This window comes from Myotis nattereri (assembly GCF_964212035.1).
Source record: "Myotis nattereri genome assembly, chromosome: 6".
NCBI classification, from domain to species: Eukaryota; Metazoa; Chordata; class Mammalia; order Chiroptera; family Vespertilionidae; genus Myotis; species Myotis nattereri.
This window is the reverse complement of record NC_138081.1, coordinates 7,862,453-7,877,548: the sequence shown is the minus strand read 5'-3', so window position 1 is coordinate 7,877,548 and position 15,096 is coordinate 7,862,453. Positions and strand designations below refer to the sequence as shown.

The 15,096-nt window shown below is 39.0% G+C and overlaps 1 protein-coding gene across 1 annotated transcript in view; it reads right to left on the bottom strand.

Moving 5' to 3' along the window:
* BLTP3A (bridge-like lipid transfer protein family member 3A) overlaps positions 1-15,096 on the bottom strand; it is a 58,430-nt gene that overhangs the window by 32,370 nt on the left and 10,964 nt on the right. Inside the window, exons 2-4 of the mRNA XM_081095007.1 lie at positions 7,267-7,429; positions 7,142-7,180; positions 6,362-6,453 (exon numbers count right to left, since the gene is read on the bottom strand). Of these exons, the coding sequence (XP_080951133.1) occupies positions 6,362-6,453; positions 7,142-7,180; positions 7,267-7,429 (294 nt within the window). The remainder of the gene's footprint in view (positions 1-6,361; positions 6,454-7,141; positions 7,181-7,266; positions 7,430-15,096) is intronic.

The following is a 15,096-nucleotide window of genomic DNA, read 5'->3' as shown; positions in this document are numbered from 1 at the left end:
GTCCTAAAATTGATTGTGGTGATGGCTGCACAACCTTACCAAAAAAACTAAGTTTGGTGTATATACTGAAAGCCATTGAACTGTACACTTTAAATGGATGAATTTTATGATATGTGAATTATATCTCAATAAAGCTGTTTTCAAAAATATGCTGGCAAAATACTGACTTATGAAAAAGGTCATTTATTGCCGCACTATTTCTAACAGCAAAGAATCTGGAAATAATTCAAATATCTATCAATAGAGAACTGGCTATGTAACTATGATGCCTCTATAAAATGTTACTAAAATACTGTGTAAAATAAAAGTAATGTATTCTGCAGGTGCAAAAAGAAACAAGGAATATTTCTCTATGAACGTCTATGGAGTGGTCTACAGGATATACTTTAAAAAGAAAAAAAGCCCTGTGCAAAGGGTTGATGGTATGCTACATTTTGTATAAGAAAGGAGGTAGGGACAACAAAAATATATATACATATAACATACCTTGCTTTATAGTTTTAACTTTGGAACTATGTAATTTGACTTGGTTAAAAATAATTCTAACTTTGGAACTATTTAATTTTATATAGTTAAAAAATAAATTTTAAAAAAATTTTAAATACTAATATAAAACTTCTGGAGGATAACACAGGAGAAAATGTAGATGTGATCTTGAGTATGGTGATCTTGGCCTTTTTAGATACAACACCAAAGATACAATCCATGACAGAAATTATGAGTAAGATGGACTTTATTTAAAAAACTTATGCTCTCCAAAAGACAGTTATCAAGAGAATGAGAAGACAAGCCATAGACTTGCAAAAGACATATCTGATAAAAGACTGTTACCCAAAATATACAAAGAACTCTAAAACGCAACAATAAGAAAACAACTCAATTAGAAGATAGGCCAAAGGTCTTATTAGATACCTCACCAAAGATACACCAATGGCAAAGAGGCATACGAAAAGATGCTCCACATCTTGTCTTCAGGGAAATATAAATTAAAGCAACAATGAGACCACACTACATACCTACCAGAATGGCCAACATCCAGAACACTGATAAGACCAAATGCTAGCAAGGATATGCAGCAGCAGGAACTCTCATTGATTGTTGGTGAGAATGCAAAAATGATACAGCAACTATGGAAGACAGTTTGCCGGTTTATTCCAAAACTAAACATACTCTTATCAGTACATTCTAGCAATTATGCTCCTTCAGATTCACCTACAGATGAAAACTTATGTCCACACAAAAAACTTGCACATGGACAATTATAGCACCTTTATTCATAATTTCCAAAATTTGAAAGCTACCAAGGTGTCCTTCAGTAGGCAAATGGATAAACTGTGGTACACCCAGACAATGAAATATACTTCAATGTTAAAAAGAAATGAGCAAGAGAGAAATAAAAAGACATACAGGAATTGTAAATGCATATAACTAAGTGAAAGAAGCCAATCTAAAAAAATAGAACCATACTATATGATTTCAACTATATGATATTCTGAAAAAGGAAAAACTAGAGCCCAGCCAGTATGGCTCAGTGGTTGAGCATCAACCTATAAACCAGAGGATCACGGTTCGATTCCTGGTCAGGGCACATGCCCAGGTTGTGGGCTTGATCCCCAGTGTGGGGCATGCAGAAGGCAGCCAATCAATGATTCTCTCTCATCATTGATGTTTCTATCTCTCCTTCTCTCTTTCTCTCTGAAATCAATAAAAATAGATTTTAAAAGAAAAAAAAAGGGAAAATCTAGAGACAGTGAAAAGACCAGTTATTGCCAGGGGTTGAGGTTGAGGTAAAGGATAAATAGGTGGAGTACAGAGGATTTTTAGGGTAGTAAAAATACACTCTATGATACTATAATGATTGATAAAAGTCAATATACATTTGTTCAAAAACATAAATGTACCCACAGAAGTGAACTTTAATGTAAACTGGTGATTATGATGTGTTAATGTAGGTTCAACACTTGGAACAAATGTATCACTCTGGTGGAGGATGTTGGCATTAGGGGAAGCTATGCACATGGGGGGAGCTGGGGTATGTGGGAAATCTCCTAACCTTCCTCTTAATGTAACTGTGAACCTAAAACTGCTGTTTAAACTGCTTTTTGTAAAAACTGAAACAAGCTGGCTTGGCTCAGTGGATAGAGCGCTGTTGGCCTGTGGACTGAAAGATCCTGGGTTTGATTTTGGTCAAGGGCATATGCCAGGATTGCGGGCTCAATACCCAGGAGGGGGGTGTAGGAGGTAGTTGATCAATGATTCTCATCATTGATGTTTCTATCTCTCTCACACTCCCTCCCTCTCTAAAATCAATAAAAATGTTTTTTTTAAAAAAAAAAAACAACACACACACAAAACCTGAAACAACCTCTCTGTATGTCAAATTAGTACAAATCCATGTGAAGAATAATTTCAAATGACTTTTAAACACCCTCTTTTGACCATACATCCCTAATGGGACATATCATGAGATTAAAACACATATATACACATAGAAATCTACTGCAATCAGTAATCTTATTGATAATTATAATATTGGTTTTATTTTTTTAACTATCAAAAAGTAAATAATTTATTACTACATTGTTGTTAGGAATCAAGATTCAGCATATGGTTAAAAAATATAAATATTAAATCTAAAAAAGTTAACTCAAATATAGTCAATAATATTGAAATAACTATGTATGCTGCCAGATGGGTACTAGACTTATCAGGGAGGGTCATTTTGTAAATTATATAAATGTCTAACCACTATGCTTTATACCTAAAGCTAATATAATATTGAATGTCTACTGTAATTGAAAAATAAACAGCCCTAGCCAATTTGGCTCAGTGGATATAGCATGTGCCTGTGAACTGAAGGGTGCCAGGTTCAATTCTGGTCAAGGGCACATGCCCGGGTTGCGGGCTCTATCCCCAGTAGGGGCCATGCAGGAGGCAGCCAACCAGTGATTCTCTCTTATCATTGATGTTTCTATCTCTCTCTCCCTTTCCTTTCCTCGCTGAAATCAATAAAAATATATTTTTTTTAAAAAGAAAAAGAAACAAAATTAAAAATAAAATAAAAATTAACTCAAAATCCTTTTTTATTAGAATTGAGAAATATCAGGATATTGTCATGATTTACTTTTCCTTTTTTAAATTTTTAAAATATTTTATTGATTTTTTTTTTAAATATATTTTATTGATTTTTTACAGAGAGGAAGGGAGAGAGCCAGAGAGTCAGAAACATCAATGAGAGAGAAACATCGACCAGCCGCCTCCTGCACATCCCCCACCGGGGATGTGCCCGCAACCCAGGCACATGCCCTTGACCGGAATCGAACCCGGGACCCCTCAGTCCGCAGGCTGACGCTCCATCCACTAAGCCAAACCGGTTTCGGCTATTTTATTGATTTTTAGAGCGAGAAGAAGGAAGAGGGACACAGAGAGAGAAACATTGAGGTGTCAATCCGCTGCCCCCTGCACGCCCCCTACCGGAGATCAAGCCTGTAACCCAGGCATGTGCCATAGACCGAGAATCAAACCCAGCAACCTTTTGGGTTTTTTTACATTCTTACTTGTGGTTTCTGTTCATTTGTTTTGTTTTTGCTTTTTTTTTTTCCTCCTAGAAAAAAAGAAAAAACACAACCAGGCGGGTTTATATGACAGTGTCAGGATAGCAGAGGGACGAGAAAGGTCGGAGGCGTGGCACACAGGACGATGCCCCACTAACTGAGCCAGATGGGTCAGGGCTATTTCTCTCTCTCTTAAAAATACCTTTTCCCTAGAACTGAACACTAAAAAGGCTTTAAAGCAATGACAACTCTATGAATACCATTTTGCCCAGACTGTAGTCTCTAAATAACATGTCTCAGTAAAGGAATCAGGGTTCCTTGGAGAAATGTCTGATTCTAGGTCTGAGGTGAGGATGTATAGAGAAGCTTGAAACATCTTGTTCTGTCTAAAAGCAGGAAGATTATTGGAATCTTATCCCAAAGGACACAGGCATTACTTTTGAAAGGTTTTCACTGGTCAATGATGGTTACATCTGAATACCAAAAAAGAATAATGACTATAAAAGTATGATATACGACAAATATATTAAAAAATTAAATGTAACTGTAGGATATAAAAATGTAAAATGTGAAAGCATGTAAAATGTAAAAAGAATATAAAATAGTAAACCACTCTGGAAAAGTTTGACAATTTCTTTAAAAAATTAAATTTGTACCCATTACACCACCCAACCACTACAGTCCTCAATTTTTACCCAAGAGAAATAAAAACACACAACCACAGAAAAACTTGTATATGTACATGTACATTCACAGCAGCCTTATTCACAATAGCCAAAAACTGGAAATAAAATGTCCATCAATAAGTGAATAGATAACAAGTCATGGTATAACCACACAATGAAATATTACTCAGCAATAATAGGAATGAACTATTGATACACTCAACAACATGTGTGAATCTCAAAATAATTATACTGAAGACATACTATATAATTTCATTTATATACAATTATAGAAAAAGCAAACTAATCTACAGTAACAGAAAGGCAATGTTTGCAGATAGAAGGAGGGCTGGGTAAGAGAAGGGAGGGAATATAAAGAAGAACAGTATGTGTGAGTGTGATGGATTCATATAAGTTTTGCATATGCCAAAACTTATCAAATTGTATACTTTATATATGTGCAGTCTATTTTATGTCCATCATAACATAATAAAGCTATAAAAATGATTTAAAATGATAAACCTCTGCCTTCCTCTTCCCACCCTCAAAAAAATCTCTTCAGAAATTATTAGGGTGTCAACTCATAATTCTTTTTCCATTGGTATATAATTTACATATAACATTGTGTTAGTTTTAGATATACATCAGTTTTACATTTGATAAAGGCAAAGAATACAGCATTTATCCTGACATTCTTGTACAAACTGTATTTCAGGATAATCAAATAGTTGGCGAAAGAAAATTCTTTATAGAAAATCACAGCTAATAAATGCAATGGAAAGAAAACAATTATAAAGTTCCTACTTTGCATTTCACAATAAAATAAAGGATCTAGACAACTACCATTCTCCTTAAACCAGGAGATGAAAGGTAGATAAAGAACTTATCATAATGGACAAATTAGGCCAACACCATTTAAATCCACTAATTAATCTTAACCAAAGGAACATGATATTATGCGCCTCCAGATATGTTACAATAGGAAATACACAATACTATTTCTGAAATATTCCTACCACAAAAATTGAATCAAATCAAGCCTTTAAATCTAACTACCAGACTAAACGAGAAACATTTTAAATGACACTTTGAGTATACCATCAGACAAAAATATAAAATGTGGAAAATTTCTTATAAAAAATAATCCAGCCTACCCAGTGTGGTTCAGTGGTTGAGCATCCACCTATGAACCAGGAGGACACAGTTCAATTCCTGTTCGGGGCATATACCTGGGTTGCAGGCTCGATTCCCTAAGAATTTAACTTTTTAAAGGGGGGCGTGCCGGAGGCAGCCGATAATAAAAATAATCCAGTTTCTATAAAGAATAATGGTATATTAAAAGTGTGACTCAGTTGGTTGAATGTCATCACATGCATCAAAAGATTGCCAGTTTAATTCCCAGTCAGGGTGCACGCCCAGGTTGTGGGTTCCACCCTCCCACCGCCCCCACCCCTGTGTGGGGCATGCAGGAGGCAGCCGATCAATGATTCTCTCTTATCATTGATGTTTCTATCTCTCACTCCCTCTCCCTTCCACTCTGAAATCAATAAAAATATAGTATTAAATAAATTAAATAAAAGCACATTATCCATTAAAAAAAATGTGTGTTGATTGGGGGGGGGGGGGGAGGGCAGGTAATGAGAATTAAAAAGTTTTAAAACTCCTATCACCCAAATATAATATACAGAGCTCTTTGATCAGTGTATTGTAAAAAATATTTTAGAGACAATTCAGGAAAATTAAATATGAAATGCATATAAATAATATTAAGGAATTCTTGTTAATTCTATTAACTGTGATAACAGTACTGTGGGTTCTTTTTTGTTTTTTCTCCCCAGTCTTTGTTAAAGATACATGATACAGAAGTGTTTACGGGTGGAATTAGATAGTGTCTGGGATTTGCTTTCAAGTACTATAGCATAAACACACACACGCACACGCACACACACACACACACACAAAATGGCAAAAGAAAGGTGAAAAAAATGGCCAAATATTAATAATTGTTGTGGTGAGATCTTGGGTACATAGGGTTGCATTACACTATTCTCTTTACTTCAGTGTATGTTTGAATTTTCCATAATTTAAAATTTGTATTCTTTAATTAAAAGGTGAACTGGACCAGTAATATTTCCAACCAACCTCTGTCCTGAAGCAAGGGCAATGGGAGACTGTCCATTGGGAGGCCGCGGCTCCTCACATGTCTTCATCTCCACCTCCACCTTATCCAGACACTGAAATAAAAGCCACAAAGAGCTAAGCATCTGCACAGAAACCCACATAGCACAGATTGGTCTTACTCATCCCTGTGCTCCAGTGCCTAGCCGGAAGCTACATTCACAGTGACGGACAATATCTGTTGAATGAATGAACGAACAAACTGAAATACAAAGAGAGGTCTCATCTTTTCCCTTTCACTTCCATTAGCAGAACTCCATAACAAGCATGGGATTAGCTCACAGCAGAAAACAGAAACATAAATCCAAGTTACAGAAATATTACCAGCCCTCAGGATTTGTCTTTGGGATAAAGATATGCACCACTCAGTTCCTAAAGAGCTGTCATTTGATAATCACCCAATAGTCAGCATTAACTAAACTTCCAATTTTTCCTGTTAGGATTCTAAGGGAAAATAGGGAAATCTACAGGTAGTACCTGCACAGCAAAACCTGTTATGAAAAACTACAAAAACAAAACCAACTCAGGACTCCTGGGTCTTGTGTTTCAGCACTAATTCCTATACTACCCATCAGTCCCAGAATTTGTCCAAACAATAGTAGCTCTGTCTCAGAGAGAAGCTCACAGGCCAGACAAAGCACCCACAGCTCCCGAAGCCTATCAGGACTCCTCCCTTCGCTCAGATCTCTTAAACTCTACCCCAGCCATCCCCCTGGATTATCTGCAGTCAAGACAAACCATTACCAAGCAAATTGGGTGCGTCTTCAACTTTGTCCACTGGATCTGAAAGAGAAAAGCAAAGACTCAGGACTGTGGAAGGCAGGCCTGCTGGCCCAAGAAAGCAACAGTACTCTGACCCCCATCCTCACCCGGATGGAGGCCTTGTTGCAGTAGACCCGAGTGATGGCTAACCAGGTAGGCAGCTCCAGCACATTCTGTAGAACCTCTTCATCCAGCTCCAGATTGGTCAGCTGACCCTCCCCTTTCAGGGTGCTCAAATTGATTTTGTCTGGAGAAAGATTTTTAGTGAACCTGAAAAGAGTAATGATAAGAACCCATTATTTCCACGGGAACATGCTAAACAGCATTACAGCTAATAACACTTCTGAATTTAGAGAAAAGAGAACGTTAAAGAATAAACATCTAATGACCACACTGTCTCTATGCCATGGAAGATGATGGGTGTGACCTATCATTCTACTCATGATTGTGTCATCTTTCTACTCAAGAGCCTACAACTGCGATTCTGGCAATATGATTGTAACACTAGCAACATAGGCTTTTCTTTTATTTCTGATATTTCTGAATCCCCACATAAAGAGAGACAGAGCATGGAGGTCAGGGGACAGGAAGAGTAACCAAACACATACACACACACACACACACAAAACCAACACAAAAAACAGAGCAACTAGATAGCAACACAAAAAGCCCATGGACAGCCCAACTGCAGTGGCTCAGTTGGTTGAGCATCATCCCATGCACTGAAAAGTTGTGGGTTCGATCTCGGTCAGGGTATTTACGAAGGCAACCAATCGATGTTTCTCTCTCTCTCTCTCTCTCTCTCTCTCTCTCTCTCTTTCTCTCTCTCTCTCTCCTACCTCCCCCCCCCCCAACATGTCCTTAGGTGAGAATTTTTAAAAAATAACACCAGAAGATAAAGCACCCTTATAACACCCCCCCCCCATACAAGCAAGAGGGCAAAAACATCAACAGCCACAGGACATGAGTGCTACAAGCAGCTGTGCAGATCTACGCAGAGGGAAGCAATAAGACATCTGACAGACCAGAGAACAGAAGAACCCCAAGCCAACCAAGTCTTAAATGTAAGACAATGTGACCAATTTGAGAATAGCAATTGAAACTGGAGGGGTTCTGTCCACTGTGTGGCCCAAAGTAGCTGAAGTAGTCCAGCCCTATAAACTCATACAACTAACCAAGGCTTCTTCCCAGGACAGGGACTCTGCACTGAGAAGAAACTGCTGGGAGAGGAATCCAAACTGAGTAAGATGGGATAACAAATGAAAAAAATAGTCCAGATTAAAGGGTGTGGGCTATGGGGGGAGGATAAGCACTTACATTTTTTAACACTACTTGAAACAACCTATGAAGTTAAAATATGAAACTGTAAGAGGCTAATTATTACCTTAAGTAGGGTAAAATGAACCCCAGCCTCTTACACATACCTTTGATGTTATAAAATACATGACCTCCACCTATAGTCTTGCCACAGGGATTGAACCTGAATCTCATCATGCTATTCACTGGGTCCAGTTGTTAACCCCTAGAGTGCCGGGGAGCGCGATCACGCTCCTCCTGTCTTTCGCCAAAAGTGCCGGGAGCACTTTAACATTATATGTTTTGTTCAAATTTTTTTTTTACTAGTATTTTATAATACAATCAGCAAACAATATATGTCAAAGATGAAAACAAATGTAGTAAAAGTTTCCTTAAGTTTTTGAATATGTAACTTCATTTACTTGCGATTCATAATTTTTTTCCTAAACTGCTGTAAAATCAGCAAAAATGCCTTGGCAATTTTAGCATAGTTCCTAGGATATTGGTTGGCACTCAAAGGGTTAATTTGCAGAAAATACAGGACAGAGGAAAACCGCTGAACTGCACTCTAAGTGTGCAATCAGTAAGACCCAAACCATGGGAAGCTCTATAGGTCAAGTGGCCTGCATATAAACAATTCACACGGGCCAATCTTCCCACTAGTCTATATTCACTGTCTAGTCTAGTCTTTGCTCATGTGTTCTCACCCACTCCCTTTCCTGGAGGGCCCTCATCAACATCTGCCATTCAAGGCCCAACTCAAGATTGCTCACTGAGGCTTTCTTTCACTAACTGCTACAACGCACATTAAACAATTAGGGCCGCCGTAGCCGGTTTGGCTCAGTGGATAGAGCGTCGTTGGCCTGCGGACGGAAAGGTCCCAGGTTCAATTCCGGTCAAGGGCACATGCCTGGGTTTTGGGCTCGGTCCAACGTGCAGGAGGCAGCCAATCAATGATTCCCTCTCATCACTGATGTTTCTACCTCTCTCTTCCTCTCCAAAATCAATAAAAAAATAAAACAATTAGGGCCTTAGGATGTTCTCTAATTCTCCCATGTGTAACCAATTAGATGTTAAGCTCTTTGAAGCCAGGGGCTTAGTCTTAGCCATCCCTCCTAATCTAAATGGTTACCTGGCAGAATTCTGGGCCTATGTTCTGTACCTTTCAGCTAATTCCACTGCTGGCTAACTAGTCCCAGCTCCCTTCTCTCACCTCCTTTGGCTGATCAATGTAAGGCCAGTTCCTCATAGCATAACCTTCTCTCCTGTATGGTAAACTATCTAGATGAGTCTCATCTCTCATTCTCTCTCACTGTTACTGCCTCTCATAATTACTACTTTCCACACAATAATTAATTGTATTTGGCCCTCCACTGTAACTAAACTTAGCCCTTACATATATTAGATGCTAATAATTGACTTTAGATTAATATATATTGTTTACTGCCCAGCTGGCATAGCTCTGGTTGAGCATCAACCTGTGAACCAGCAGGTCATGGTTGGATTCCTGGGCAGGGCACATGCCTGGGTTGCGGACTCACTCCCCAGTGTTGGGTGTACAGAAGGTAGTCAATCAATGATTCTCCCTCATCACTGATGTTTCTATCTCTCTCTCCCTCTGAAATCAATACAAATATTTTATATATGTGTGTGTATGTGTGTGTAGTTTACCAACTTTTTATTTTTCACACATACCCTTTCCTTTTACTAAGCTGTGTTTCTAGTGTTTTTGGTTTGCCTTAAACCATAAGATCATGACATGTAAGAGTTTTATCTTGAATTTTTTTCTACAATGCCCAAAATGGTATTATGTACAAAGACTCTTTAACAATATTTCAAATGACAGTAAAAAAAATTTTTAGAAATTTATAAACATGCAAAACAATGCTGTATAATAATAAGGGATACATAGGAATGCACTGGCATGAAAAAAAATTTAGGAAAAGTGTTTATATGTGGGGCAAGGGAAGGGGTCCACAGGAAGCTTCAACTATATGGATAATACTTATTTCTCAATGGAGTTGGGAGGTGACTGTATGGCTATTCATTATATTACTCTTTTTACCTTTTTATATGGTAACTAGCTATAATAATAAAAGCATAATATGCTAATTAACTGGACAGCCGAATGACCTTCTGGACGTCATTCCGGGCGTCCTTCTGGATGAAGCCGTGGCGGCGGGGGTAGAGGCAGAGGTGGTTAGGGGCGATCAGGCAGGAAGGCAGAGGCAGTTAGGGGCGATCAGGCAGGCAGGAGAGGCGGTTAGGGGCGATCAGGTAGGCAGGCTAGTGGTTAGGGGCAATCAGACAGGCAGGCAGAGGCAGTTAGGGGTGATCAGACAGGCAGGTGAGTGGTTGGCAATCAGGCAGGCAGGCAGAGTAGTTAGGGGCAATCAGGCAGGCAGGCAAGCAGTTAGGTCCTGGATTGTGAAACGGATGTCCGACTGCCAGTTTAGGCCCTGGGTTCCCTGTGGGACTGGGCCTAAACCGGTAGTCGGACATCCCCCGAGAGGTCCCAGATTGTGAGAGGATGTAGGCCGGACTGAGGAACATACCCGCCTCCCACCCCTGCCCTGGGCCTCTAGTTTAATAATAAATCCTTCTAAGATTTCTGCCAATTACCTATCGTATATACTTATTATTGAGAGAACTACTCGGCCATGGGTCTCTTATACTGCTACATGGTCTTGCTCGTTATGCCAAAAATGCACAATCCTGACCACTCCTTACCCAGGCCACTTCTCAGGATTGTGTTGCAAAGAGCAGCTTTGAGAGATAATGTCCCCTCCAGAACAAAGAGTAGGCTTATTTACCACTCACCAAAAGCAATGGGTTCCCCAAATTCAACGTTCCACTCCTATAACACATGTGCAGGCATCTATCTGGGTCCATTCATGTCATTCCCATGGGACTTAGGGCATGGGGACTAATTGTAAACATAAGCTTATGCTGCTTGCTAGGCTATAAGTAATTAAGTCCTTTGTCTCTGATTTAGGAATCTCATGTTTTCTGCACATACATGAACTGTAGCAGGCTAATTATTAGCTTCTATACAGGGTAAAGTAAAATCCCAGACCCTTAGACATACTTTTACTTATTTTAATTAATAAAAGAAATTTAAATAAATATTTACTGAAATAAACCAATTCTGTTCTCTGATTAAAAAGACAAGCTTTCTCTAATGGCTCTTATCATCTAGAAACTAACTTGCCACAGAGGGAAAGAATTTCTCTTTTCCTGTAAGGAATAGCTACCAGCGTGGAAACAGGATTGGGGTGTGAAAGAGAAAAAAAGAATATCTTAACACTTCCACTACATGAAACAACAACCAAAAGAAAAGGAAGATGCCCTAGCTCAATGGTCAGCAAACTTGCGGGTCGCAAGCCACATGCGGCTCTTTGGCCTCTTGAGTGTGGCTCTTCCACAAAATACCGACTTTTGCGCATGGGCCACAAAGTTTTAATAGCACTGTACATGCGCACCCGCATGTGGTATTTTGTGGAAGAGCCACACTCAAGGGGCCAAAGAGCCGCATGTGGCTCGCGAGCTGCAGTTTGCCGACCACTGCCCTAGCCGGTTTGGCTCAGTGAATAGAGCGTCAACCTGCCGAATGAAGGGTCCCTGGTTCGATTCTGGTCAAGGACACAGGCCCGAGTTGCAGGCTCCATCCCCAGTAGGGGTGTGCAAGAGGCAGCCGATCAATGATCCTCTCTCATCATTGATGTTTCTCTCTCTCCCTCTCTATTCCTCTCTGAAATAAATTAAAAAAATATATATTTTTCTTTTTTTTTAAAGGAAGATTGCCCTAACTGGTTTGACTCAGTGGATAGAGCGTCAGCCTGCAGTCTCAAGGGTCCCAGGTTCGATTCCAGTCAAGGGCATGTACCTTGGTTGCGGGCACATCCCCAGTATGGAATGTGCAGGAGGCAGCTGATCGATGTTTCTCTCTCATCGATGTTTCCAACTCTCTATCCCTCTGTCTTCTTCTCTGTAAAAAATCCATAAAATATATTTTTTAAAAAAAGGAAGATATATAATGCATGCCCCCTTGAGAAATATGGAGGCAACATAGTCCTGAGGGAAGGAAAGTAGAAAACAGAACTCAACATTATTTGTAATCACTAAGTACAGGCAGGCTTTCTTTTTCAAGTCCCTTGTGTATTTATTTATTATTTTTTTCAAGTCCCTGTATATTTAAAGATATTACAATTATGCCCTGGCTGGTGTGGCTCAGTTGAGTGTTGTTCCATGCACCAAGAGGACACAGTTCGATTCCTGGTCGGGGCATATGCCCAGCTTTTGGGCCCCATCCCCATCCTTTCCTCTCTAAAAAAATCAATAAAAACATATTTTTTAAAAAAGATACTACAATTATTTCTTCCTAGCAGCCATTCCTTTACTGTTAAATATTCAGGAAAGCCACATCCGCTCAGAAATTGGGTCAGGCATCCTTCAGAAGTATTTGTCTTAAAGATAAGAATATTTGAAGACATAAAATTAGTTTGTAAAAACTGTATGTTTCCTAACGTCCTCACCACAGATTCTGATAATACCCCATCTTCCTACCATAGCTGAGACATGGAAGGAATAGCCACTGTCAACGATGGAAGTAAGGATCCCTTTAATACACAGGAGAGAGGGGAAAAGTCTAAGAGTCACTAAACAGGCTGCTTTCCTGGTGATAAAAAGGCATTTTTAAGAAAAGAAAGTGATAGGGACTTTTTCAAGTATATTCCTCTCTGAAAAAAGAGGAACATACTTCCAATAAAATGAAACATACACATAGCTAAGAATAAGCTACACTGCTTGCTCCACTGACATTCTCAGAGTGATTATACTCAGTAGGTGTCAAAGATCTAATTTCTACATTGTATTCTACGCAAAGTGTACCTATTTACATCTCCATACAAAATAAATGTCATTTTCGAAGCCTTGAATTAAAAAGTATGAAACTGTGTTACATTTCATCTTAACCATGCCAGTATTTAGGGCAATGTGTGACAAACTATGTGTCTCTGATCCTGTAGGTGGCATCACTTTGGTATGTTTATTTTAACATGCAGATCATTGGGCCACACCCCGGATATGCAGAATCACAATGGGGAGTTGGGTAAGGAATCAGAATTTTTAATAAACTCAAGGCGATTTCTTCTGTTCTCCAAAGTTTGAGAGTGCCTTAATTTGAGGTTTCAATTAACCAACTAAAATACTTCAAGGAAGAGAAAGCCAGAGGCTGCAGAGGGAAAAGAGATACATAAATCCATTCTTTAAGAACAAAGTTTTCAACTTCTATCCTTATTATAGCTTGGTGGTTAAGAGCACAGGCTTTAGAGTTAGACTTGGGCTCAAAATCTGGCTCTGTCACTTACTAATACTGTGACTTTAGGCAAACTGTTCAACCCACCTCACAGGGCTGCTGGAATTAAAAGAGCTGCATAGGTAACATACATTAAATAACTGGCATTTATTAAGCGCTCAATAAATAAATCGTAATCAATGTTATTTCTGGATTTCACTACCCTCTCCCTTTAGAAAAGGCTTAAATTATTATCTTTTAAAAAAGGTTTAGGAGATCATTTCAAAATGTATACAAATACTGAATCATTATGTTGTACAACTGAAACTAACATAATTTTTAAAAAGGTTTAGGAAGCTTAGATTATTATCTGAGGACTCAGGTTTTCTTCAAGAGTCAACCCCCTCAGATCTACCTTCCTATCTCAATGTAGCATCTACTATTCCCAGTATGCTTGTTTCTACCCTTTCAACCTAGGTTTCTAGAAACTGAAATCTGAACAAGATTAAAACCGAATTCATGTTCCCCAGAAATCCTACCCATTATATCCCACTCTGACTCCAAGAATAGATCTTCATCTCTTGTCTCTCTAGTATTAGTGGGTCACAAGAGAACAGAAGACAGGGAATAAAAGTATAAATGAAGTAGTCAAAATCAATCTTATAAGGGCAGGGCCAACCAATTGAAAACAACAGACCTAGAGGTGGTAACCAGCAGTTCTATGAACTTTGTAGCCATGTCAATTGGCAAATGACAACACTGACTTCTTCAGGGCAGTTCTGACAGTAACCCACCAACTTATGTCTCTGATTGTCTTGAAGATGATGGCATGTGTGTGAACACCAGTCAGCCAGGACTGGAGAGTCAGCTCAGGGAGGACTGACTGTTCAGCAGCCTGCTGGCACCCTGCCCTCATCAATAGCACTAACGCAGAGGAACAGGAAAAGCACAAAACCTGTCTTCCCGCCCCAAGCAGGATTAGGCCCTGGATGAGAAGTGATCATTTGTATTTCCAGGCAGGGCACAGAGCAATAGGTGAGTGACAGGATAAACCTCCTTTTCTTATATAATTTTGACTATCAGAGTAGAGAACCTCTACAGAGATTACCTGCTTCAGTCTCTATCTATTCACACAATCCCCTTAACTTTATCCCCAGACATTTTTACTCTGCCTGGACATACAAGAATGCTGACTTAACATTTTTTTCTAGGCCACTGCTGAGTATGGAGATGGACACACAGCTTAAAATAATTTTATGTCTTTTTATCCTATAGACTAGGCTAGATCAATGTCCTTTGGTCAACTAAGAGTCATTTAAAAACAATTTACTTTGTAAAACACAAA